This window comes from Rhineura floridana, chromosome 1 (assembly GCF_030035675.1).
Source record: "Rhineura floridana isolate rRhiFlo1 chromosome 1, rRhiFlo1.hap2, whole genome shotgun sequence".
Taxonomy (NCBI): domain Eukaryota; kingdom Metazoa; phylum Chordata; class Lepidosauria; order Squamata; family Rhineuridae; genus Rhineura; species Rhineura floridana.
Window position 1 is genome coordinate 173,783,595 of NC_084480.1, and position 25,330 is coordinate 173,808,924.

A 25,330-nucleotide genomic window follows, 5' to 3' on the forward strand; every position below is an offset into this window, starting at 1 on the left:
CAGCCCAGCATCCTTGGCACTCACTTGGAACTCCAGAAGCTTTATCTCCTCATAGTCCAAGGGCTGCAAAGCATAGACCTTCCCACTCTCTGAGTGCACTGAGATGTAGCTTGACAGTGGCCAGAGCTTCTCATCCATCCAGTAGCTGACCAAGGAGTTTTCAGCCACATCCGGATCTGAAGCAGACACAGTGAAGATGTGAGCCCCAGGTGGATTATTCTCCTTCACAAAGACCATGTAGGAGGGCTGTGTGAAAGTTGGTGCATTGTCATTTACATCACGGATAGGCACTAAGATGCTGCTGCTAGCAGACAGTGGTGGAATGCCATGATCTTGAGCTGTCACTACCAACCTGTACTCAGCCACCTGCTCCCGATCCAGAGGCTCAGCTAGAGTCAGTGAATAGTAGTTCTTGAATGTAGATTCTAATTTGAAGGGCAGCCCAGGAGGCCACAAGGAACAATTCAATTGCCCGTTGGCCTCAGAGTCCCTGTCTGAGACACTGATGAGGGCCACCACTGTACCTGGAGGGGAGTCTTCTAGCACAGGCACAGCAAGAGAAGTCACCAACATTTCTGGAATGTTGTCATTCATATCTAATACCTCGATGAGAACCTTACAGTGTCCAGACAAAGGAAAGTTGCCTTTATCTTCTGCAACAATTTGAAGGTCATATAACTTAATGTCTTCAAAATCCACTTTCCCAGTCACTCTGACTTCCCCTGTGTTGCGATTTATGCTAAATATCTTTGTGAAACGTGAAGGTACATTATTACTAAAAAAATAAGTGATTTCCCTATTAATCCCTTCATCTAAGTCTGTAGCATTCAGTTTAATAACTGTTGTTCCATCAGCAGAATTTTCTAGTAATTTTACCTTGTAAACTGACTGGTTAAATACCGGAGGGTTGTCATTTGCATCCAGCACATTGATCACCAGTTGGACTGTGCCAGTGAGCCTTGGTTTGCCCCCATCAGTGGCTGTGAGCACAAAATGATGCACAGGAGTCTCCTCCCTGTCAAGTGGAGTTTTTAGTATAAGAACTGGAGATTTACTTTGGTCCTCGTCACTTCCTGCATCAAGAATGAAATGGTCATTAAGGCTGAGCCTGTAGGTTAGCTGGGCATTGGCATCTATGTCTGCATCAGAGGCACCAGCTAATAAGAAGCGAGACTCTGGCAATCTTGATTCTGCAATAGCCAAATTCTGTTCATTTACTAAAAAAACAGGAGCATGGTCATTTATGTCCTTGATCTCCACTTCCACATGGAAGACCCTCAGAGGTTTATCCACAATCATCTCCAGGTGAATGGAGCACACAAGGTTCTGGTTGCAAAGCTCCTCCCGGTCTATCCGGGAATTCACAAACAAGATCCCATTTTGCATATTTACCTCAAAATAGTCTTCATGCCCTCTAGACACCATCCGGAACAACCGAGGCACCAGCTCACTCACCTCCAGCCCCAGGTCCTGGGCAATGCGGCCCACAAAGGTGCCATGCTGGGATTCCTCCGGCACAGAATAATGGAGCTGGCCGCTCCCCATCAACCAGGCTGTGTGGAGAAGAATCAGCTGCAATAGCTGCTTTCCCACAGAAATATTCTGCCAAGCAACCATTGCAAGCACAGACATAAAGCCCACCAGTGTTTTCTCTTTTTTAAAGGTCTCTTTTTTTGAAGTAGTGAAGATCAGGGTCCAAGGAGCTCATCTGAATTGGCGTTGGTATAATCATTTGAATAGATCCCAGTAGGTTGCATCTGGTGTCTGATATCCCTATTGTGAATCTGACAGACAGGATTTTCAGTCACTCTAAGGGAGGAGCTATGAATTTTCTCTGCCGTTTAACTATTTCCTTAGGCAACAGTGACCCCTTGTGACTGAATTTTGAAATGGAGAAGCAAACTATTACATTCCATGTTTTCATCAGATGTTTCCAATAATCTGTTTTTCCCCATTTGATTAACACACCTTTTACTTTTAGATAACGTGCTTAATTTTTTCTTACAGTTGCATTTATTTTTCTTTGTTTGTCTGAACGCCTTGCAAAAATTCATCTTAACTTCTTTTAAATGGTTAAAGATAAAGCTTGTACACATACAGCCACTTCACGCATTATATTTTTAAATATTTAAATACACTTAAAAATATAACATGTGGATTTGACGTCTCTGTGTTTGTCAACACTCATTAGGCACACTTATCAAGGAATGGGATTAGTTGTGGATTCCTGTGGGGCAAATCTGGGTTTGTTGCCATGAAATGGGTGAGTGACATTAATTGATCTATTTCCTTTAGTCTGCTCATGGCATGTGCTGTCATTTTCCATATTCTGAAATTGAAAGTTCTAGATTGCCATACATAATCTTTAAAAATGTATTATTTATTGCACTTTTAGACCACCCTTCATTCCACAAAACCCCCAATTTATAGAGGTGCTCCATGTTGGGCAGGCACGAGTCTTGCAGCAGCAGCCTCCAAGGCAACAGACCAACAACCTCCACCTTCCACTCCCTCATTTCTAAAGCTGTAGTTCTCATACTGATGCTTCCTTCTCTAGCAGGATGCTTGCAGATCTCCGGTGGATATGATTACTAAGCACCCCTCCTGTTAAAAAGTTTGATCCCACCCTAGCAATCCCTCTGCAGTGATGCAGAAGCTCTCCTTGATCTCCTATTCCTGACAAGAGGATTACATGACAGCAGTAGAGAAAACATTGTGGCTTTGTTATGTTCTTTTTGGCCCCACTAGCACCAATCTTCTTGCATTGGACTTCCTCCCTGTGTTACTTCAGGGCGCTCGTGAACAATGTCACATTCACCAGAAAACGCCCAGAAAACACAGACTTAAAGGGAGAAAGAAACATAAAAACTTTAAGAAAAAAAGAAACCTAAAGATTGTCAGAAACAGAAACTTAAAGGAAAACCCTACTGCCCTTCTGACTGGCCAAGAGGTTGGGAGTGCAAGTTGAAATTGTGTATATAATTAAAGCTGGCAAAGAGGAAAAGAGTTGGAATTAAAGTAAGAAGAAAGAGCTGAAATCAGAAGAAGCCATGATTAAGGAGGATGTAGAAGACCCAAAGTCCAAGGACAAAAGAAGTTGAGCTGAGAGGGCTGGAAGATGTCCTCTGGACAATGATGAGCTGAAACTGCTTAAGTATTGGCTTAAGTAGGGAAACAGTCTAGACTAGTTAGATGCATTTTCCTATTTCCTATTTCATGTTCATATCCTATTGTATTGTTCTATGGTCCTATTCTTAATGTTTTAAATTGTCTTAGTATTTTAAGTGTATGTTTCATGGTTTTAATGTTACGAATAGTTTAATTCTATTTTAATTGTATATTTTTGTATGTTTTTTACCTATGTGTGGTTTTTATTTGTAAGCCGCCCTGAGTTCCAGTTTTGGGAAAAGGGCGGGGTAAAAATAAAGAGTAATAATAATAATAATAATATTAAACTTTTGGTTATCTGTTAAACTGCTCAAGAACGGAGAGGTAATAAATCAATCAGACCTTGAGTATGTATTACTGAAAGAGTATTCATGGTATATTTACTGCAGGAAGTATCTATTTATAGTCTATTCATTGTGGGAAAGTATATTATAGGAATATTTATGTTCAGCATATAAGAGCTAACCCTCCTGGAAAAAATGATATGATCATATTGCTTTGGGTATGTTTTATTTTGTTTCAACTGGAAAATAGTAATATTGAGCATTTGCTGGTAAGAAGTTATCTAGGAAGTCACTTCTATAATGTCTGCTGTGTTTATGTATTAATGGATGTGTGTGTGTTTAAAATAGTTTTTTTCTCTCTAAAAATGTCTTCACAACAATTCAGTTGTTTATATTTCTGCCTTTCAAAAGCCTTTGGTAAAATCTAAAAAAATAATAATTTAATTTTGCCTGATGTTATACCACATTATCCAATGAGTTGGCTGGGTCATCAAGTAAATTCCAGACATAAAAGGGCTGTTTAGTAGAGGTTGCCAGAAACAAAGATGTTCACCTGGGGACAGCAGTGAGGACCAAAGGAGGAGGGACACGGTTAGCTGGTCGTTATAAAAATATACTACTACATATGCATAGAAGAAGGGCATCTCCATTTAGGATCGCCTAGTTATATCTTGGCATTGGTCAAGATTTATTTGTGAGTCAGGTTTGCAGTTGTGATGTGGGGAAGCATTTAGACATGATAATACTAAGAAAATGAATGGTTTCATTAGATTTCTAAATAGTTGATTCCTGAGAAGAGTTTGGAATATGGTGAGAGGGACCTCTTTTGCAAGTACTTTTGCTATCTGTCTATATGTTTGTCTGTCTGTAGTTATCAGTTCCATGCACTCTGGCCAGGTTATCAACAATACAGAACTAGAGTCAACTGTCTGATAATCTTTCAACTTGATAAACTTCTTTGAGTGGCTCGCACAAATCAAACTACAAATTCTTTCACCCCCATCATGAAAATGATCCCAAGTTTCTTGTGTGATTCTGGGCTCTTTTTCACGGTCACTATTTTGGGGTGGGATTCAATCACATACCAGCAAGTTGATTGGAAGACCTTGCATAACAAACCCACTTCTCCAGAAGATTGGACTTCTTATGATAAGGAAAGCAACAGGAAACTGCACTGCAAAGTGTGTGATAATAATTGCTTTGACACATCACCTAATCTCCCTGCAAACAATTCAAGATGGATGCTCAGTAAACAGGTCATCCAGAAGCACCTGCTATGTCCATATTCTTACATATTTATTTATTTTATTGCATTTGTATACCGCCCCATAGCTGAAGCTCTCTGGGCGGTTTACAACAATTAAAAACATATGTCAACTCCAGACATTTTAAAAAGATCCAAAATGGCTATTGGAATGATGTGATTCTTTCTAAAAGCATATTGGAATGCACTTATTTTTTCCAACAGGACACAAAAATGCATTAAACCAAAAGTGATTGTGAAATGGCCTGAGTGTCAATCTATATAAATCTTCCAAATGATCCTTTAAATGTATTCGGCTATATTAGGACACAACAATTTCTAGTCACAGGGACGTATTGGGAGCCTTCACACCTCCATAAACCATAGACAAACTGTTAATATATACTGAAATTGCAAGCTTTCCAGTTTACAGAAGCAAAAAGTGACAATCAAACTAGTTTCTTGTTTTTATATTATGCTGCTCCAACAAGTAGGTGTTTTGCTTGACAAGTTGTTTTCAGAAGTAATGGATGATTTGATCACTGGAAGCAACTCTCTTTACATCTTAATATTTAGTTCTCCCACTGCCATACGAGTGCATACTCTCCATTTCAAAAGCAAAATGTATTACAGGAAGCTCTGTACTGTTCACGTGGTTGGCGCATAATATCTGTTCTGCACACGTGCATAGGAACCTCCAATCCAAAATATGTGTTCTAAAGTAAACTTCAAGTATATTCTCAACTGCAGCAAGATCCCTCCAGCCCTTATTGTATGAGCATTTTTTTTAAAATGACTATCATAAGCAACAGAAATATAATATAAAGGTTATACACGACAATAAAACAATAATCATTTAAAAAGAAAGACAGAAACAATAATTAACTTCTTGGATCTTAAGGTCTTTTGAACCAAAGGCATAGGCTCTTTTTCATTAAAAAAAACCAGGGGGCTGATTTATCTTTAAATATTATATGCAGTTTTGTAAACCAAACAACACAAACTATTCAAAGGATAATTTAGGAAAGAAAAATAGAACAGTTAAAAATATTGCATTCATGTTTTGAAATTACATTATGCTATCTCAAATATTTTGGATCTTGTGAGAAATTGTTATGCCATTAATGAATAAACGTCCCATTCTGTCTAAACCTATTAAGCATCTTTCTTTCTTCTTTCACTCATTTGTTGCTTCTAAGCTTTGGTTTAGCTGCATATTTATGCTATTACTTCATATTCTGTTACAACTGGAATTTGAGCCTTTTCCCAATATTTAGCCTAACACGATCTTGCGTTGCAATCCCGTAGACCAGGGTGGGGAACTGTGAACTCCAACTCACCAACAGCACCAGCCAGCATGGCCAATAAACGTGGATGATGGGAGTGGTAGTCCAATAGCTGGAGGACCAGAGGTTTGCCACCTCTGATTTGTGAACAGAATTCCTTTGCTTTGTTAGACAGCTACCATATATGACTGTAATTTCCAGTACTCTTTCCATATTCCCAACAGCAGGGGCTGATTTCTGCTGATTCCACCTTCCTCTTGCTACCCCTCATAGCACACACAATCTTGTTCTGATGAGTTCCCTAATCCCCAGAAGCAGGCTGTTAGGGGCTGGGGAGAGCTGCAAAGAGAAGGAGGGGCAGGAAAGCCCTATTTTGTAAATGGAACCCCATTCCACCCATGGAACAGAAATTATGGAGATTCTAATAACAATCACAGGGAAACTGAAAGAGCTGTAATTACCCAAACAACAACAAATATTGTTAGTGATCAATAACTCCTCCTAGCATTCTTCTAAATGATTTCACATAATTTCAGCTTATTGAGTGATTCTCCTACTATTATTCTATTAGATTCTAACTGAGCATAAAGTTAAATAATCTTCCCATCTATTTTTTGGAATATAATGGAAGAACTCTCTCTTCAAATTAATGTACAAAGCAGAAGAAAAAAGAGGGAAATTATAAGGATGTTTCATGAATAAGTCCTATGCATCAAGGAAATAATTTTGCATGGAAACTAATTGCGTCATGGTGACTTCCGTTTTTAATAAAATTCTTGATCAAATAATCATGGCTTGCTTATCTAGCATTGGTTTTTCTGTACAGAAATCCTACAGTTTTATTAGACATTGTGTCATTCACAATCTTAACCATGTCTACTCAGAAGTAAGTCTTACTAAATTCAGTACACACACACTCACATCAGTAGCTGCAGTATGTGAAATGGCAGATAGCCTGTGTATTGTATGATATCTTAATGTTCTCTTCTCAGGGTAGAACCACAAGGCCTTCTAAGTGGTGGCTCCCCGACTGAAGATTGCTCTCCACAAGGACATTTCAGTGCCAGGCATTGGCCTTTTCAATTTCCAGGCTTTAAAATCCAATCCATTTTATCTCTAACTGATCACTTTTATACTGCTCTTTTAAATAGTGTTTTTTAAAAAAATGTAATTTTGTTTGAAATTGTTTTTATTGTAATTTTGATTACTTGTATACCATCCTAGGAACTCATATCAATCCTTAAAACAAGCAAATGAAAAAGCTGTTTCATAGGCACACAATGTGCAATCACAAACGTTTGGGTTTCAGAACGTTTTTTTCTCCCCCAAATCCAACTGTCATAATTTGAAGCACTCCTGAGTGGCCTTGGTGTCCCCACAAGACTGTTTGCATAATTAATCCAGAGGGTGAAAACATTTAAAGAGCCAGTGACTTATGGGTAGCAGTGGGATTTAATGGAGCAGTGGACCCACTGCTGCATCTGGAACCCCACTGCTTGTGCTGACCAGGGTGGAAGATGAGAGGGGGTGGAATATTATTTTATTTTGCTGCACTAGCTCCAGGCTGGCCCAGTAGAGAGATCTGGATTGGGCCCATTGCTGCAACTTGCTGGTAGCCCCATTGGCTTAGTTTCCAGAACATCCTTGGCCAATCCAGCGTTATCCTCTCCTTATCCGGGAAACGCCCTATATAGGGGTATAGGCTGGTTACTGCCAACAGTGATCCTATTGGTAGAAGCTTCTGCCTGCAGTTTAGTTGAGCACTGTCAGAAGCTCTGAAGTGATGAAGCCCCCACGCTGGTGGAACCCAGTGCAGCCAGGAGGATTTGGGCAGAGAGACACCTCCCCCTCATCTAAACCCACTCCAATGCGGCAGATCAGGGGTTTGGATTGCTCTGCCTGGCTGTTGTCCTATCAACGCTTACTAGGAAACTTACAGTGCAATCCAAACATTGACCAGGCAAAAGTGGGTCTTGAGCAGTGGGGACCACATCTGCAGGAAGGTGGGAGGCAAGCAAATCACTGTGCCAGCCTGGAGGTGGCACAGCAGGTCCAAACTGAGCATGATGACATCACATAATGGGAGAGGGGCTGGTTCAGCCACTTCCTACCCTTGGAATGCCCCATTTGAGGGCTTTCTGTTTGGTTGTTATTGTTTTATAGTTCCTTTAAGATAACTTCTACCATAAATGCAGCAAAATGAGTGCTGGGTTATATGCAGAACATATACCAACAATTCTAGAATGAATTTGAAAGTCAGACAGCCATCAACACTGGAATTTCAACTAATTGAACAATAGGTGAAAATAAACTTTTTCTTTTCAGAAAGCATATCAGATGGGAATTTAAGTACTTTCTGGGAAATTACAAATTCGTTCATTACAAATTTCTTCTTTCTTTTTCCTCTGCCATTTCTCTAATCAAACAGGAGTACTACACATAATTAATTCATGCTAATGCTAGGCATCCTCAGCATCTTTTTTCTACTTTTAATTCTCTTTTAAAGCCTGCCCTGCCACCTCTTCCCCCTTCACTCTCTGCTAATGATTTTGTGACTTTCTTTAATACTAAAATTGAAACTATTTGTTCTGTTCTTGCTGCAACTGACTCTCTTCCATTCATTTCATTGGCAATCACTCATGGCCGAGTAAGATTGTCTTCCAGGGTAAGGTCTTTAACAATGGGTACGTAGGTGACTGTGGAGGCCAATTCCCATGGTGAGGACATAGGTTTCTAGATGGAAGATGGTCATGATGAGGATTTGCTTGACGTGCCTTCCGTTTAGCTTGTTTGTCCCTTTCGCCCTATACTCGTGCTTCTTCAAAGTCCATAGCACCTTTGATAATGGCCAACCTCCAATTGGGACGCTCATGGGCAAAGGCTTCCCAGTTCTCGATGCTCATGTTACATTTTTTTAGATTAGCTTTGAGAGTAACTTTAAACCTCTTTTGTTGTCCACCGATATTCCATTTTCCATCCTTAAGTTGGGAGTAAAGTAGCTGCTTTGGAAGACCGTGATCAGGCATTCAGACAACATGGCCAGTCCAGCAAGCTGATGATGGAGGATCATTGTTTCAACACTGGTGGTCTTTGCTTCTTCCAATATGCCAACATTAGTCCACCTATCTTCCCAAGTAATTTGCAGAATTTTCCGGAGGCAGCGTTGGTGGAATCTTTCAAGAAGTTGGGAGTGGTGTTTACAGATGGTCCATGTTTCACAGGTGTACTGTAAGGTTGGTCGTACAATGGCTTTGTAAATACGCATTTTGGTCTCCCTGCGAATATCCCGATGCTCGAACACTCTACGCTTCATTTGGGAGAATGCGGCACTTGCAGAGCTCAGACGATGCTGAATTTCAGCGTCGATGTCAGCTTTTACAGAGAGATGGCTGCCAAGATAAGAAAAGTGATCGACATGCTCCAGCGTCGCACCATTAAGCTGGATTGATGGTGCTACAGAGGATTGGTTCACACTTGCTGATGAAGCACTTTGGGTTTTTTTATTTTAAGCAAGAGGCCAAGCTTTTCATATAGTTTGAAGATCTTCCTCTGAATGTGCAGAGACTACATTATCATCGGCATATTGAAGTTCTACGACAGAGGTTGCAATTACCTTACTTTTTGCTTTCAGCCTACTGAGATTAAAAAGCTTTCCATCTGTTCGATATGTGATTTCCACACCAGTGGGAAGTTTCCCCTCAACAAGGTGTAGAATCATGGCAATGAAAATAGCAAATAAGGTCGGAGCAATGACACATCCCTGTTTGACGTCTGATTCCACTTTGAATGGATCACTTTGAGAGCCATTGTTATCCAAAATTGTCGCCTTCATGTTGTAATGGAAGAGTCGCAAAATATTCACAAATTTACCAGGGCATCCAATTTTCAGAAGGATGGTCCAGAGAGCAGTTCAATTTACAGTATCAAAGGCCTTAGTCAGATCAATAAACGCCATATACAGAGGTCGGTTTTGCTCCCTGCATTTTTCTTGAAGCTGTTGTGCAGTGAAGATCATGTCCACTGTCCCCCTGGAAGGGTGGAACCATTTTGGGATTCAGGGAGGATGTCTTCTGAGATAGGTAGGAGGCGATTTGCAAGGATCCTTGCAAGGGTTTTACCTGCGACAGCTAGAAGAGAGATGCCTCGGTAGTTCCCACAATCTGTTCTATCACCCTTCTTGAAAAGAGTGATAATTATGGCATCCCTAAAGTCTTCCGGGATCTCCTCCCTCATCCAGATTTTTTCGATGAGCTTATGAAGTTGTTGTGTAAGTTTAGGCCCACCTTCTTTAAAGACTTCAGCAGGAATCCCATCAGGTCCACTAGCTTTGTTATTCTTCATTTGATTAATGGCTTTACTGACTTCATCCAAATTAGGGGATACTGCAAGCTCATCTCTAATTTTTTGTTGTGGGATTTATGAGAAGACCTCACCAGCCACATAAGAGTTACGATTAAGGAGATTGTGGTAATGCTCTTTCCAATGCAGTGCAACAGACTCTTTGTCCTTTAGAAGTTTGGTACCATCTACTGAACATAAGAGATTTGTACCATAATTTGTTGGTCCGTAGATGGGCTTCGTGGCATTGAAAAAGCCCTGTGTATCATGAGCATCTGCAAAATGCTGAATTTCTTGAGCTTTCTTTATCCACCAGGTGTTCTTAAGTTCTCTAGTTCTTCTTTGGACCCCAGACTTTGCACTGGCATAGATTTTTTTCTTAACAGCACAGTTAATGTCTTTTTGCCATATATGGAAGGCTTTCCTTTTCTTGTCAATGATATGTTCAAACTCACTATCATTCTCATCAAACCAATCCTGAAGTTTCTTAGTTTGGTATCCAATAGTTTTTTAGATACTGCAATAATGGAAGTCTTCAGTTTAATCCAGTGTTCCTCAACGTTTTCAGGGAGTTCTGTAGGTAGATGTTTCTTGAGAGTTGTTTGAAAGCAAGCTCGCTTAATAGGATCTTGAAGGGCGTGGATGTACATTTTATGCCTTGGTTTTCTTCCTTGGAGCCTATGTTGAGGAATAATATTATTGGCCATAGTGGATCGAATTAATCGGTGATCTGTCCAGCAGTCATCGGCACTTGTCATGGCCCTAGTGAGGAGTACATCATGATGATCTCTGGCACGGACAATTACATAATCCAGGAGATGCCAGTGCTTCGACTGAGGGTGTTTCCATGATGTTTTAAATTTATCTTTCTGGCGAAAGACTGTTTGTAATAACAAGATTATGCTCTGCACATTTAGTCAGAAGTAGAATGCCATTCAGGTTGTTATTGCCAACTCCTTCTTTCCCAATGGTTTCTAGCCATAAATTAAAATCACGCTCAACTCTTGCATTGAAATCGCCCAGGAGGATAATTTTATCCTTCTTAGGTATCTCTGATAAAATGGTGTCCAGCTGGGTATAAACATTTTCTTTGATGTCTTCATCAGCATCTAATGTTGGTGCATAAGCACTTAGAATAGTTGCCTGCTGGTTTTTGGCGAGTTTTAATCAGAGAGTTGAGAGTCATTCATTAATGCCAGTAGGAATTGCTGTCAAGAGCTTCACAAGGTCATTTTTAATAGCAAAGCCTACTCCATGTACTCATCGTTCTTGTTCAGACAGTCCTTTCCAGAAGAAGGTGTAACCTCCTTTTTCTTCCTTCAATTGTCCTTCTCCTGCTCTTCGAGTTTCTTGGAGTGTTGCTATATCAATATTAAAACGTCTCAATTCCCTCGTGATGATGGCAATCCTGCGTTCAGGACATTCACTATCTGTATTGTCCAGCAATGTCCATATATTCCACATTCCAAAGTTCATTTGTCTTTTGCGACTGCTAAGTGGTGACCCCATTGGATGCGGTGATCCAGCCAGGGAGAGATGAGGCAGACTATGTTTAGGGCACCTTTTCTAGCCCCTTCCCCATATGGGGTGAGCAGAGTGGATCCTGAATATGACTGCTCAGTCATGGATATAGCTGCCCAACTGCTCAACTGCCTCAGTCCTTGAGCCAGGACGACTGAGTCTGTATCCACCACCCATGTGCCAGTCCATGACTAGGGGCTTCCAGATTTCACAGTCCTGCCCCTGTTGCCATTCGCTGATCGCCATGGGGCTTTTATTTTGTTTTAGTTGGAAGACACCAGTGTGTGAATTTGTTTTATGTGGGGAGATCAGTGCACAACGATCAACACACAATCTTGACAGAAAAGGGCTTTGATCCAATGGCATGGATACCACAACGATTGGAAGTCTTTTATCTGCTGCAGCCTTCATCTGCCTTCACAGCCGTTGTAACATACACATTGTTATCCTCTGCCTGTTCTGCCATTGAGGACATTCTTGGATCGTTCTTTGTCTGGTTCCTCTCCCTTGACCTTACTGCCATGGGTGACCCTGCTGGGAGTACATGATGCCCAATGGCATCGCTCACAGAGTTCATTGGAACACGCAAGCCCACTCACCACTACAAGGTGACGATCCAGTGAGGGGTCTCTTCCATTACCAGCTATTCAAATGTCTGTTTCTTCTACCTTCTCTATGATTTCATCTAATGAACAGTCCAGGTTGCTTTCATCTTCAAATCCCTCCACTTGTTCTCTTGATCTGGTTCCTTCTCGTCTTTTAAAAACTGTTGCTCCCGCTGTTCTTCCTTCTCTTCTTTACACTATTAATCTGTCACTTTCTTCTGACACGTTTCTTCTGACACGTTTCCTTCTGCATTCAAGCATGCTATTGTTTCTCCCATTCTCAAAATGTCTTCACTTGATTCTTTCTCTCTCTCTCTAATTACCACCTTGTTTCTTTGTTGTCTTTTGTTCTGAAAGTTCTAGAAGTGCTGTTTATTCATGTTTCCTCAACTTTCTTTCTCGTACCTTTGCTCTAGATCCCTTTCAATCCAGATTTTGTCCCTTGCATTCCACTGAGATGGCTTTTATGAAGATCACAATGACCCCCTTACTGCCATGTCTAAAGGTCTCTATTCAGTTCTTATTTTACTCGATCTTTCTGTGGTCTTTGACACAGTTGATCATGATCTCTTGTTGGACTCTCTTTGTGATTTGGGGTTTTGTGATTCTGTTCTTAGTTGGTTTGAGAATTGTGCAGTGGAAGGTAGTTTGGAAGTGCCAAATATTCCAACATGATGTTGTTATGCTGCAATCCTCACTGTGATGTCTCAGTGATGGGAAACAGAATATTCATTTCAGGTAGGATAGAACATAAAAATATTTTTACACTCTTCAAATATTGGACCATCTTATAAGACAGAAAAGGGACAGGCAATCAATTAAAATAATAATAATGAATACAAGATAATTATAACCATTTAGGGTTAAATGTACAATAGAGTGGCACCTACTCAATTATGTTGTTTATGTCATTTAACAACAACAAAAATCTGTAGCTGGAACTGCAAGCCATTGCAGTATATTGAGAAAAACTAAATTGACAGGTTTTTATTATTTTTATATTACAGACAAATTTATGATAGTTAATAAGGTGAGAAAGAAAATGCAAAAATTAGTTCCTTTATTTTTCCAGTGCTTACACATAAAGAACATGCTCCTTCCCTGCATGAACACAGCACCCATACTTTGGGAATCCCTATAGCACTTAACAGAGCTAAAAAAAGATTCATTTTTTTCAAATGCAACTCTTTCATAGACATGATTATTCAAGATGATGATGATTAAGATTTATATCTCATCTTTCTATAAAATATCCAAGACAGCTTACAAAATTTAGCCATTTCAGATGCCACCCCACATTTATAATACAGGGGATATAATTCAAATTAATAATATTTTATGTCTGATGCTAATTGAATACTCAGTCAATTTACTTCCCTTCTCCTTGAAATACAGAAAAAATACTACATATTAGGTAAAAAATACTTAATATGTTAATTTAGAGTTTGTCTCATTCAGTTTATATCCCAATATCTGCCCACTGTTTTGAATAACAGTTAAGGCTTCATTAGGAGCAGATGAGTTAATGTTAGTATTACATCATCAGAGTATAATACTAATTCACTCTTTCTCATGCTTTTAGTTCTTTGATTATACGATTACATCTAATTACAATGGCAAAGATTTTAATGCATAAAACAAATGAAATGGTTAAAAGGGGCATCCTTGCAATCATAACATCTTATTAATATTCTATTAACAGAAATTATTTGCATAGCTTGCCTATACTAAAGATATTTATCGCTACAGATTCTCTTTCAATCCAAACTTCCTGAATAAAGCCTTTTAAAATCCCATTCAAATCTGTTAAAAGCCTTTTTGTATCTAGAAATCAACTTTTTCCCTTCAGGCTATAATTGTTTGGTAATATAATCCAATTATGTAGGGCCATATCTAGCATTGCAGTTCCACTGGTTCAGCAGATGTCCATGTGAACAGAGCTTCCTCTTCCTCTCCTGTCCCTCCATCTCCATGGATGGTTAGGAAGAGAAATGGAAGCGCCATTGTGCCAATGCAACTCTGTGTGCAGAGCATTGGATGCAAACTATAGATACTCTGTGTTCAATGAAAGCTTTCTTAAGTAGAAAAAAGGCTACGTGATTATCAAATATATTGATAAACAATCTTTAATTAATTGCAGAATTTTTATCACCCACTTTCCCCCTTTGATGTACAAAAGAATGGGTTGTGGTTGAATTATGAGAACACCTGCCATGAGGGGTGAGGTCAGCGCAGTGCAAACACACTGGTAGGGAGTGCCAGATTTGCTCTGTACCAATTTTTTCACTGCCTTGCCCCTCCTCCTCTCTCTCCTGGTAAGCTGCAGCAATGCCAGTGTTTGGAAGTCAAGTAAATGCCACTATTTTAATTACCACTACTGACTGACCCTAACCCACGCCTTGCAATAAACTCTTTCTTCATCACCACTACTTTCATCTTAAGACTTAGGCAAATTTCAGATGGAGGAAGAAGCTTAACACCATGTCATCTCCCCAAAACAACTTTTTCCCTGTTTGAAATTTTTTGAAGGTGGAAGAGGAGTCTTGAGACACGTGAAAGTTCACAAGTTGCCTGTGAATGATGGTTAGCATTCATACTTAAAGGTATAGTTCAAATGACCCAACATCAATATAAGGTGTGATCTGAAAGTCCCTATTTCCAGAGGGAGGTCAGTCATGGGCTTGAAAGCTTAGGCCACCACAGAAGACAGGCGTCTGCTTGACAAAGTGTATAAGGTATAAGAGATACATTGTCTAGCAAAAACTCTTGCATGAGGGTGAATATCTGCAGATGTGATGAAACAAATATATATAACTTAACTGCTGATCAGCAGAAAACTGTGGAGATTAGCATGAAAAGAGGGCCTGAAGAGCATAGTTTGTTCCTGTGTACACTGTTTAACCCTTACACTGAACTTTCTCAGTGCTTATAGGCTCTTGGAATGGCCATAAGCAAGTCACTGTCTCTCTGCCAAATGGCTACTTCACAGGGTGATCATAGTAATTAACTGTGATGATGCATGTGACAGATAGTGGTCAATTAGGAGGAAATGTACTACTTAAATAATAGGTATTATCTAGAGAAAAAAGAAGGTATGTGATACTAGTCCAAAAAAGCTTGATAGCTACAAAGAGCAGTATTCAATTTAAAAAGTTGTGCTAGCACAAGGGCTAGCATAATGAGATTCTCCCCTTATCCTCCCCATTGCATGTATTCCATGAAGTCCCCACATCTGCTCTGGAGGGTTAGGGGGAAACCCAGAACAAGTTGAGGGTTTGCAAAGGGGGAGGAGAGGGGGAGATAGTTCCATTCTGCAAGGAGAAATCCTCGTGTTGATGGAACAATCTGCTTAGCAGTATGTTGAATACAGCCTAAAGACAGCAATCATCACAATGGACTCTACATACACAACTGAATTCAATAATATGTTGCAAGCCTATAGTCATGGTGAGATACCCTTCCTTTGTGTGAGGAGAGGGCAGGGCCCATCTACAATATTTCAGTGTCTGAGGAAAAACACACCTAATTGTAGGAGTGGTCTTGGGGGAAGAGAAATAAATCCATTATCTGAGTTCTCCAAACAGAAACGCAAGGAACAATTCCAAAAACATTTCAGTCATGGTGGGAGGGGAAAATATGTCACTTACAATGGACATTCTCCACACAGCACCACCAACCCATTACATCCCCCCCTCCCTCCAGTACAGCTGCAAGGAGATTGGAAGCTTTCTCTTCTGTTTACAGCTAACTACAGTTACTTGTTAAAACCAAGCCTGGACCAACAGTGGTTAGTCTTAACTGTTGTTTGAGGAAACAAGCTAACTTTTAAACTGTACTTTAGAGTTTCGGCTTGCTTTTCTAAGTCATAGTTAAGACTAACCACAGTTCTTGGAGCTTCTGATCCCCTTCTCCCAGCTGTTCTGGAGGAGAGAGATGAGGAAGGGGAGCATGCAAGCCTAAAGGTGTCAGAGCCTCATTCCTGTAGCAATAAACAGTGATTTAGCACTATGTTCAAATGCAGCCATTTTTGTTTGTTTTTTTCTGATTGTTTCCCACAGACCTCCTTTGCTCTGAACATGAAGTAGTACAAGAGAAATAGTAGAACAGAACAACAGATGACTGAAAGAGAACAAAATACGGTGATATGTAGAATATTCTGAAATGGGGATCATATAAAACTTGGAAAACAGCCTTGGATGGGGACAAGGAGGTACCAGCAGCGCTCAGTTGAAAAGACATCACACAGATAAAATACTTGGTACTAATGTCTTTCTTCAGCTATCTTCCACTGTAGTTATTTGTAATTATTTGCTTCCACTATGAACTTATCATGCCAGAAATCTTTTGATACGCCCTTTTCCTGAAAGTGGAATGCCAATACTTACAAATTGAGATACTTCAGAGCTTCAAGACTCAATTCAAGACTGAATTCAGTAATTCAGTGAACAGCCTTCCCTTCATCAAGACTTCATCACCATCTCAGAGCTGAAAGAAGCTCCCTCTTTTATTTTAAGATCTTTTAAAAATATTTATGTGCAATTCCTAAGCAATGGGTTACATTCAAATATGTCCTACTCAGAGCAGATCTATTAGTTATGTCCTAACTAAATGGCTCTGCTCTGACTAATAGGACTAGTGTTGAATACCACCCTGAGCTTACTTTCCTAAATGCTGATAAACCAAGAACAGTTATCTATTGCCATCTAAAATGCCAGCCCAATTGTAGTATTTGCCCAGGCTATGGTCTGAAGGCACGAGGCCAGCACCTTGCTGAACCTAAGCAGAGTTAGGTCTGGTCACTGCCTGGATGGGAGACCGCCTGGGAACCATATGTTTGGTTTCTATGATGAAAAGAAAGGTGGGGTATAAATGTACTAAATAAATAAACCCTTCAAAGGTTGCACAAAAGCAGCTGCACCCTTCCTTCCCAAGTTTTATCATCATTCTCCTTTAACCCTCCCACACTGGCTCTCCTCCAACTACTAAGCACTCACAAAGTGAAATGAAACACGAATTCATGGTGCACCTCACAACAACACAGATGATTCACTTATTATCTGAGAAATATAATACAGATTTCAGCTTGGATTGTGCAGCACAAATAATTCCCTGTGCAGCATAACTATTATCATTAATGTCAACAGAAGATTTATGTAACTTTAAAGTTGACAGTGAGGAAACTGAACTTGTCAAGGATTATCAATACCTTGGCACAGTCCTTAACCAAAATGGAGACAATAGTCAAGAAATCAGAAGAAGGCTAGGACTGGGGAGGGCAGTTATGAGAGAACTAGAAAAGGTCCTCAAATGCAAAGATGTATCACTGAACACTAAAGTCAGGATCATTCAGACCATGGTATTCCTGATCTCTATGTATGGATGTGAAAGTTGGACAGTGAAAAAAGCGGATAAGAGAAAAATCAACTCATTTGAAATGTGGTGTTGGAGGAGAGCTTTGTGCTTACCATGGACGGTGAAAAAGACAAATAATTGGGTGTTAGAACAAATTAAACCAGAACTGTCACCAGAAGTTAAATGATGAAACTGAGGTTATCATACTTTGGACACATAATGAGAAGACATGATTCACTAGAAAAGATAATAATGCTGGGAAAAACAGAAGGGGATAGAAAAAGAGGAAGACCAAACAAGAGATGGATTGATTCCATAAAGGAAGCCACAGACCTGAACTTACAAGATCTGAACAGGGTGGTTTATAACAGATGCTATTAGAGGTCACTGATTCATAGGGTCGCCGTAAGTTGTATTCGACTTCAAGGCATATAACAATATTATATATGTTAATATTTTTGAAGGCAGTCCGTTAAATTCTGGTTTATATATGTGTGTATATATGTATTAATGAAGGGGCTGCCTTCAAAAATATTTGGAACCTTCCGCTAGAAAAAGACACAGCAGCCAAAGTCATCTCGAAAAACAGAAGCAGCCTTGGTCGCCCTGTATGATGACCTTTGTCGGGAGAGAGACGGGGAGTGTGACTCTGTTGATTCTCCTTGATCTCTCAGCGGCTTTCGATACCATCGACCATGGTATCCTTCTGGGGAGACTGGCTGAGTTGGGAGTGGGAGGTACGTCATTGCAGTGGTTCCGCTCCTACTTGGCAGGTCACCTCCAGAAGGTGGTGCTTGGGGAACATTACTCGGCACCCTGGACTCTCCAATATGGGGTTCTGCAGGGGTCAGTTCTGTCCCCCATGCTGTTCAACATCTACATGAAACCATTGGGTTCGGTCATCCGGAGATTTGGAGTGTGTTGCCATCAGTATGCTGATGACATGCAGCTCTATTTCTCCTTTTCATCTTCTTCAGGTGAGGCTGTCAATGCGCTGAACCGGTGCCTGGCTGCGACAACGGACTGGATGAGGGCTAATAAACTGAGGCTCAATCAAGACAAGACTGAGATGCTGCTAGTGGGTGGTTCTTCTGACTGGATGGTGGATGTCCAACCTGTCCTGGATGGGGTTGCACTCCCCCTGAAGGAGCAGGTTCATAGCTTGGGGGTTCTCCTAGAACCATCTCTGTCACTTGAGGCTCAGGTAGCCTCGGTGGCACGGAGTGCCTTCTATCAACTTCAGTTGGTGGCCCAACTACCTCCCTATCTGGACAGGGATAACCTGGCTTCAGTTGTCCATGCTCTGGTAACCTCCAAATTAGATTACTGCAATGCACTCTACATGGGGCTGTCTTTGAAGATGGTTTGGAAACTGCAGCTTGTGCAAAATGCAGCAGCCAGATTGGTAAAAGTGACCAGATGGTCAAAACATATAAAACTGATTCTGGTCTGCTTGCATCGGCTGCCTGTATGTTTCTGAGCTCGATTCAAGGTGCTGGTTTTGACCTGTAAAGCCTTACACGGCTTGGGACCACAATACCTGATGGAACACCTCTCCCAATACGAACCCACCCGTACACTACATTCAAGATCAAAGGCCCTCCTCCAAGTGCCTTCTCCAAGGGAAGCTCGGAGGGTGGCAACAAGAGAGAGGGCCTTCTCAGTGGTGGCCCCCAAATTATGGAATGATCTTCTTGACAAGGTGTGCCTGGCGCCAACACTGTTATCTTTTCAGCGCCAGGTCAAGACATTCCTCTTCTCCCAGGCGTTTTAGCATGTGTTTTAAATTGTTTTAAATTTTTTAATTGTTTTAAATTTTTTAATTGTTTTTAAAATATGTGTTTTAAATTGTGTATTTGTTTTCATGTTTTTGGTTTCTGTAAACCGCCCAGAGAGCTTTGGCTATGGGGCAGAATACAAGTGCAATCAATCAATCAATCAATCTCTGGAGTTTGTTTTCAGGGCATATTTATCCAGTTTTGTATTAGCTGTATTGGTTCCCAATTAGTTTCTAGGCACAATTAAATTTGCTAGTTATTTCCTATGAAGCCCTAAATCGTTTGGGGCCAGAATATTAGAAGAATTACCCCCTACCACATGAACAATGCTGCCCATTGCACTCAGCATCTGAAGCCTTGTCTTACAGAGCAATCCACAGCCCACTGGCATCAGATCCACCACCACATCTCAAGTCTTGCAAGCTGTTACTGGCCAGGAAGAGAAGACAGGCAGTTGTCTTGTTTCAGGTTTTGCTGGACCAGCTCCAGACTAATACAGCTGAAGGGCCTGAGGACTGGAGCCCTCAAGGGCTGCACAGGGCATTGGATCCATGTGATCCAAAGCTACTAGCACCCGGCCCCCATCCTGAAGTGCCCTGCTCCAGGGGTTAACCACCAGCAACCTCCTGCCCCATCAGGTGCAGCATCTTATTCTAACAGCTCCAGTGGTATGGATCGGGGGTTAGGATTGCACTCTTAACCATCTTCTTCCTCAACCACCCCTACCCCAGGCCAGGCTAAATCACTGAAGATTTTTAGCTGATAAAAAAAATAACTAAATGTTGGCATAACTGATTATGGTGTAAAGAGTTTTTTTCTTTCTCACACTACCCAATAAAATCAATTGGTCACCTTTTAAAATCAATTGGCAGAAAGTAACCTCTAATATAGGTGGTTTTAGAAAAAGGATTAGACAAATTCAAAAGAACTAGATCTAACACAGCTATTTGGCATGGTATCTGAATGGAACCTCCATGTTAAAGGGCAGTATATCTCTGTGATGATGGGAACAAATAATAGGCCAGTAGGTCTCCTTCATACACCACCAGTAAGATTCCCAAATTATCTGACTAGTTGTTGCTGGAAACAGAATGCTGGCTTATATGAACTGTTGGTCTGACACAGACAATTTGGATTGAAACTGCTTTAGTCTCCCCGGCAGACAACCTTTGTCAGAAAAGGGCCAAGGGGAGTGCAGCTCATGTTTCTCCAGAACCTTTCAGCAACATTTGTTAACAGTGATCATGTTATCTTTCTAGACTACCTGCCTAAGATTTTTTTTTTATTAGATTTATATCCTACCCTTCCTCCCAGTAGGTGTTGGGGACAATAACACACACCACCCCCAAGCCTACAATTTTGTGTGCACTTATTCTCTACAGTAAGTTTCAAGGGTGATATTTCTTTTGTATGTAGATGCTGACATAGAAAAATTAAAGGAGGAAAACTCTCCCCTGAGACTTACCTGCCCAGATGAATTTGGAGCCATTTCCTTCCCATTCCTGACGTCTCCATTCTCCACAAAGGCAGGGATGTTGGGGCTGAAAACCATGAGGTCGTTCTTGGCACTGACCTCCGCAGTTGTGCCTGCCAGGATGTGGCTGTGGCGATTTGAATATGACCAGCTGCCCACTTCACTTGCACACACCAGCGTGGCTGTGCCAGGACCATACATCACTGCTTCTTTGGGTTGGCACTGGCATCGAAGAGCCACATAGACAATGACTGCCAGCAGGAACAAGCTGGATACTGAGCAGATGGCAATGATCAGGTAGACATTTGTGTTCTCTTCCAGGGGCTTTGAGCTCCCTCCTGCTCTAGAAAGGTAGCCATCAGTGTGGATAACCTGGGCACTGACCACCAGTGACACACTCAATGTGGCTGTGGTGGAAAGCATTGGCTTGCCATGATCCTTCACCAGCACCAGCAGACTCTGGCTGCCAGCATCACCCTCCGTCTCATCCAAGACACGTGTGGTGCTGATCTCCCCACTATATAGTCCCACTCGCCACGGACCATCACTAGTTGCCTCATGCAGCTCATAGCGCAGCCATGCATTGTAGCCTGAGTCAGCATCCACAGCACGGATCTTGCCTACTGTCTGTCCAACAGCCAAAGGGACCACCAGCAAGATGGGAGTGTTCTCTGGCCCAGATACTGTTGGGGCATTGTCATTCTCATCCACCACAAACACTTGCACAATCACACTGCTGTATAAGGAGAGCAGCCCAGCATCCTTTGCACTCACTTTGAACTCCAACATCTTCAGTTCTTCATAGTTCAAGGGCTGTAAAGCATAGACCTTCCCACTTTCTGAGTGCACTGAGATGTAGCTTGACAGTGGCCAGAGCTTCTCATCTATCCAGTAGGTGACCAGAGCGTTCTCAGCCATGTCAGGATCTGAGGCAGACACTGTAAAGATGTGAGCGCCAGGTGGGTTGTTCTCTTTCACAAAGACTGTGTAGGAAGGCTGAGAAAAAGCAGGCGCATTGTCATTCACATCACCAATGGGCACCACTAGGCTGCTGGTGGCTGACAGTGACGGGGTCCCTTGGTCTTGTGCTGTTACAACCAGTTTGTATTCTGCAACCTGTTCTCGATCCAGGAGCTCATTTAGCACCAGTGAGTAGTAATTCTTGAAGGTGGACACCAGCTTGAAGGGGAGCCCAGGAGGCCACAGAGAGCAGTTTACCTGTCCGTTAGTGCCAGAGTCCCTGTCTGAGACACTGATTAGGGCCACCACTGTCTCCAGTGGGGAATCCTCTGACACAGGTACTGATAGGGATGTCACTGTCACTTCTGGGTTGTTGTCATTTATATCCATTATTTCTATGATGACATTACAGTGTCCTGAGAGAGGAGGGGTTCCTTTGTCTTTCACCTCAATTTCAATGTCATATAGATTAATATCTTCATAATCCATTTTTCCTTTTACCCTAATCTCACCTGTATCTGAATCTATGCTAAAGGTATTTTTTACATTGGGAGAAACATGCTTACTGAAGTAGTAGTAGATTTCTTTATTCATTCCCTCATCTAAGTCTGTTGCATTGAGATGAATAACCAATGTTCCATCTGCCACATTTTCTAACAACTGAACCTTATAAACAGATTGGTTAAATATAGGTGCATTATCATTTGCATCCATCACAGTGATCTCAAGATGGACCGTGCCTGTGAGTTCTGGGTGACCCCCATCAGTAGCTGTTAGCACTAAATGATGCATAGGGATTTTCTCTCTGTCCAGAGGTTTCTTTAACACAAGCACTAATGACTTGCTGTGCCTGTCATTGATTTTCTCTTCAACAACAAAATATTCTGTGGAATTGAGCTTGTACTTGAGCTGAGCATTAGCACCAACATCTGCATCAGAGGCTCCCTCTAGAGGGAAATAAGCACCTGGCACCGTTAACTCTGCGATGCTCAACATCTCCTCACTCTCCGAGAAAACAGGAGCATTGTCATTTACATCCCTGATCTCAACTTCCACATGAAAGACCCTCAGGGGTTTATCTAGGATCACCTCCTGGTAAATAGTGCATACTGGGCTCTGGGCACACAGCACCTCCCTGTCTATCCGGGAACTAACAAACAAGATCCCATTTTGCACATTTACCTCTAAATAATCCTCATGGTCTTTGGAAACCATCCGGAACAGCCGAGGCACCAGCTCTCCTACATCCAGCCCCAGATCTTGGGTAATGCGACCCACAAAGGTGCCATGCTGGGATTCTTCAGGCACAGAATAATGGAGCTGGCCGCTCCCCATTTCCCAGGCAGTGTGGAGAAGTACCAGCTGCAGCAGCTTCATCATCACCTGGAAATCTCTTTGCAGAACAGGCATGGCAAACGCAAGTACGATGATATGTTATAAATTGTCTGTCAATAACTGAGATAATGTTGACAGACCTGGATAAGATGGAGTCAGGGCTAGTCCTTTTACATCCAGGATCAGAGGTTTCCAATGTAGTAACATGCAGAATTTTTATCTAGTCAGAGGGAGGAGCATACCCTTTCAGACACGATCTTGTTAGTCAACGGCTCCCCCTTGTGTTAAAAGACTCTTGCTTACACAGTATTTCTCTTCTAACCAGTAGAATAAATGTATCCTTCTGATCAATCCAAACATAATGTTTATTTTATAAACGTAATATTAATTTTGGAGCTCTATGTTTAAGCTATTTCACTAAATATGGGAATTCTAAAATATATAATGGCATATTCAGATAGAAGAGTCACGATTACCCATGCAGCTCCTTGTCCTGTTTCTATTTGAAACTCTATTATTTACAATGCCTTTGTATGATACCTGCATTTTCAGATGATAAGTACTCATATCTATCTAATCTTACAGCCATTAGCATTTCAAAACAAAATTCTGTAAGGATTTTGTCTTCTTCACTTGGGGTCTAATGAATCAATTTATGACACTTTGAGTTCTTAATGCTGCATTTCACCTGAACCAAGGACCTTCACTAGTATTTTTTTTAATGGAAATTTTAATAACCTTACTGGCTGTGATGATTCATGTATATTTACAAACTTTATATGCAACTTAAATGTTGAATTTGTCACCCATCTTATGAAATGAACTAATTTATTATTTATTGTACTTAATATGGCTTATCACTTTGCAGTCTGAAGTACTGCAGGCAAAGTATTAACAAATAATAATTTATAACCACTTTAACATGAATATTTCAAGATTTTCAATATTTTGTTTAATATTTATAACCAGCTTTTATTTCCCATAGGAAATCTCAAAACAATCAATACAAGAAAGTGTCTATTTTTCTACTCATTAATTTTTCTGGCTACATTGAGAGCCAATATGTTCTAGGGCATGGGAGTTTGGCACTTGAACTGTGAGACCTGTGTCCAGTCATAAGGCTCCCTGTGTGATGTTGGGCCAATCACCAGTTTTCAGTCTAATCTACCTCATATGGTTTTCATGAAGACACAATGCGGAAGGATTCATTTTGCATCCAACTTATTACGTTGCAATGGAGTTTGTTGTTTAACACTCAGCCCTAAAACACTGGGAGGAAAAAAATCCCATTCATTTCAATTAAACTTAGGACACTTCCAGACTGTCACTATTTTCAGGTGAGATTCAACCACATCCCAGCAAATTCAGGCTGTGCAATGAAAGCTGATTTGAAGTTCTTGCTTCCCCAAAAGATCAGATTTTTGCAATATGAAAAGTGACAGGAACATGCATTGAAAAGTAAGGGATCACAAATGTTCGACACAATGTCATTGAATCTCTCCACAAACAATAAGGATGAATGCTTAGTAAACAGGTCATCTGGAAACGACCTATCCCAAAAAAGAGAACATTTCATCCAAGAGATAGTGGGTGAACACAGGTGACCATCTGTGAGGAACTTTGCCTGCTTGTTAAATGTGTGGTGAACATGGCTGACATTCGTTAGTTCCTATTGCACCATCCTGTGACTGATCATATTCTGTTGCTCTGAAGACCCATCCCTATGGCATTGTTGTAGTGTTCTGTCACTATTTCCTGGTTCTTTGTTGAAGGAAGTAGATGGTTTAATAGGTTCTCAGAGACTCAAGAGTTTATTCATACTGAAAATAGTGATTTCAAAGAGCTCAATAAAACATGTTCCGCTCTCTTTGGCATTGTGTTCTTTCTCAGGAACAAGTTGAAGCTTTTTTGTTGCTTTTCTATTACACCTTTGAAGTCAACTATTCGTATCACTTTAGCTTATCCGTGCATCTTGTCATTTTTCAA

The 25,330-nt window shown here is 40.9% G+C and overlaps 2 protein-coding genes across 2 annotated transcripts in view; both read right to left on the reverse strand.

Moving 5' to 3' along the window:
- LOC133365104 (protocadherin alpha-2-like) overlaps positions 1-25,330 on the reverse strand; it is a 235,821-nt gene that overhangs the window by 152,323 nt on the left and 58,168 nt on the right. The window lies entirely within an intron of this gene.
- Positions 1,537-23,344, reverse strand: LOC133365122 (protocadherin alpha-5-like). Its single transcript, XM_061586555.1, has 2 exons — positions 21,041-23,344; positions 1,537-1,784 (listed from the first exon to the last, which is right to left on the reverse strand). The coding sequence occupies exons 1-2, from the start codon at positions 23,342-23,344 to the stop codon at positions 1,689-1,691; spliced, it is 2,400 nt and encodes a 799-aa protein (XP_061442539.1). The 3' UTR covers positions 1,537-1,688.

Coding starts and splice junctions, on each gene's coding strand:
- LOC133365122 (XM_061586555.1), bottom strand. CDS start 23,344: ATGGGGAGCGGCCAGCTCCATTATTCTGTGCCTGAAGAATCCCAGCAT. Junction 1,785..21,040: donor CTCCAAATTCATCTGGGCAG/GTAAGTCTCAGG, acceptor CCTGTCTGTCAG/ATTCACAATAGGGATATCAG.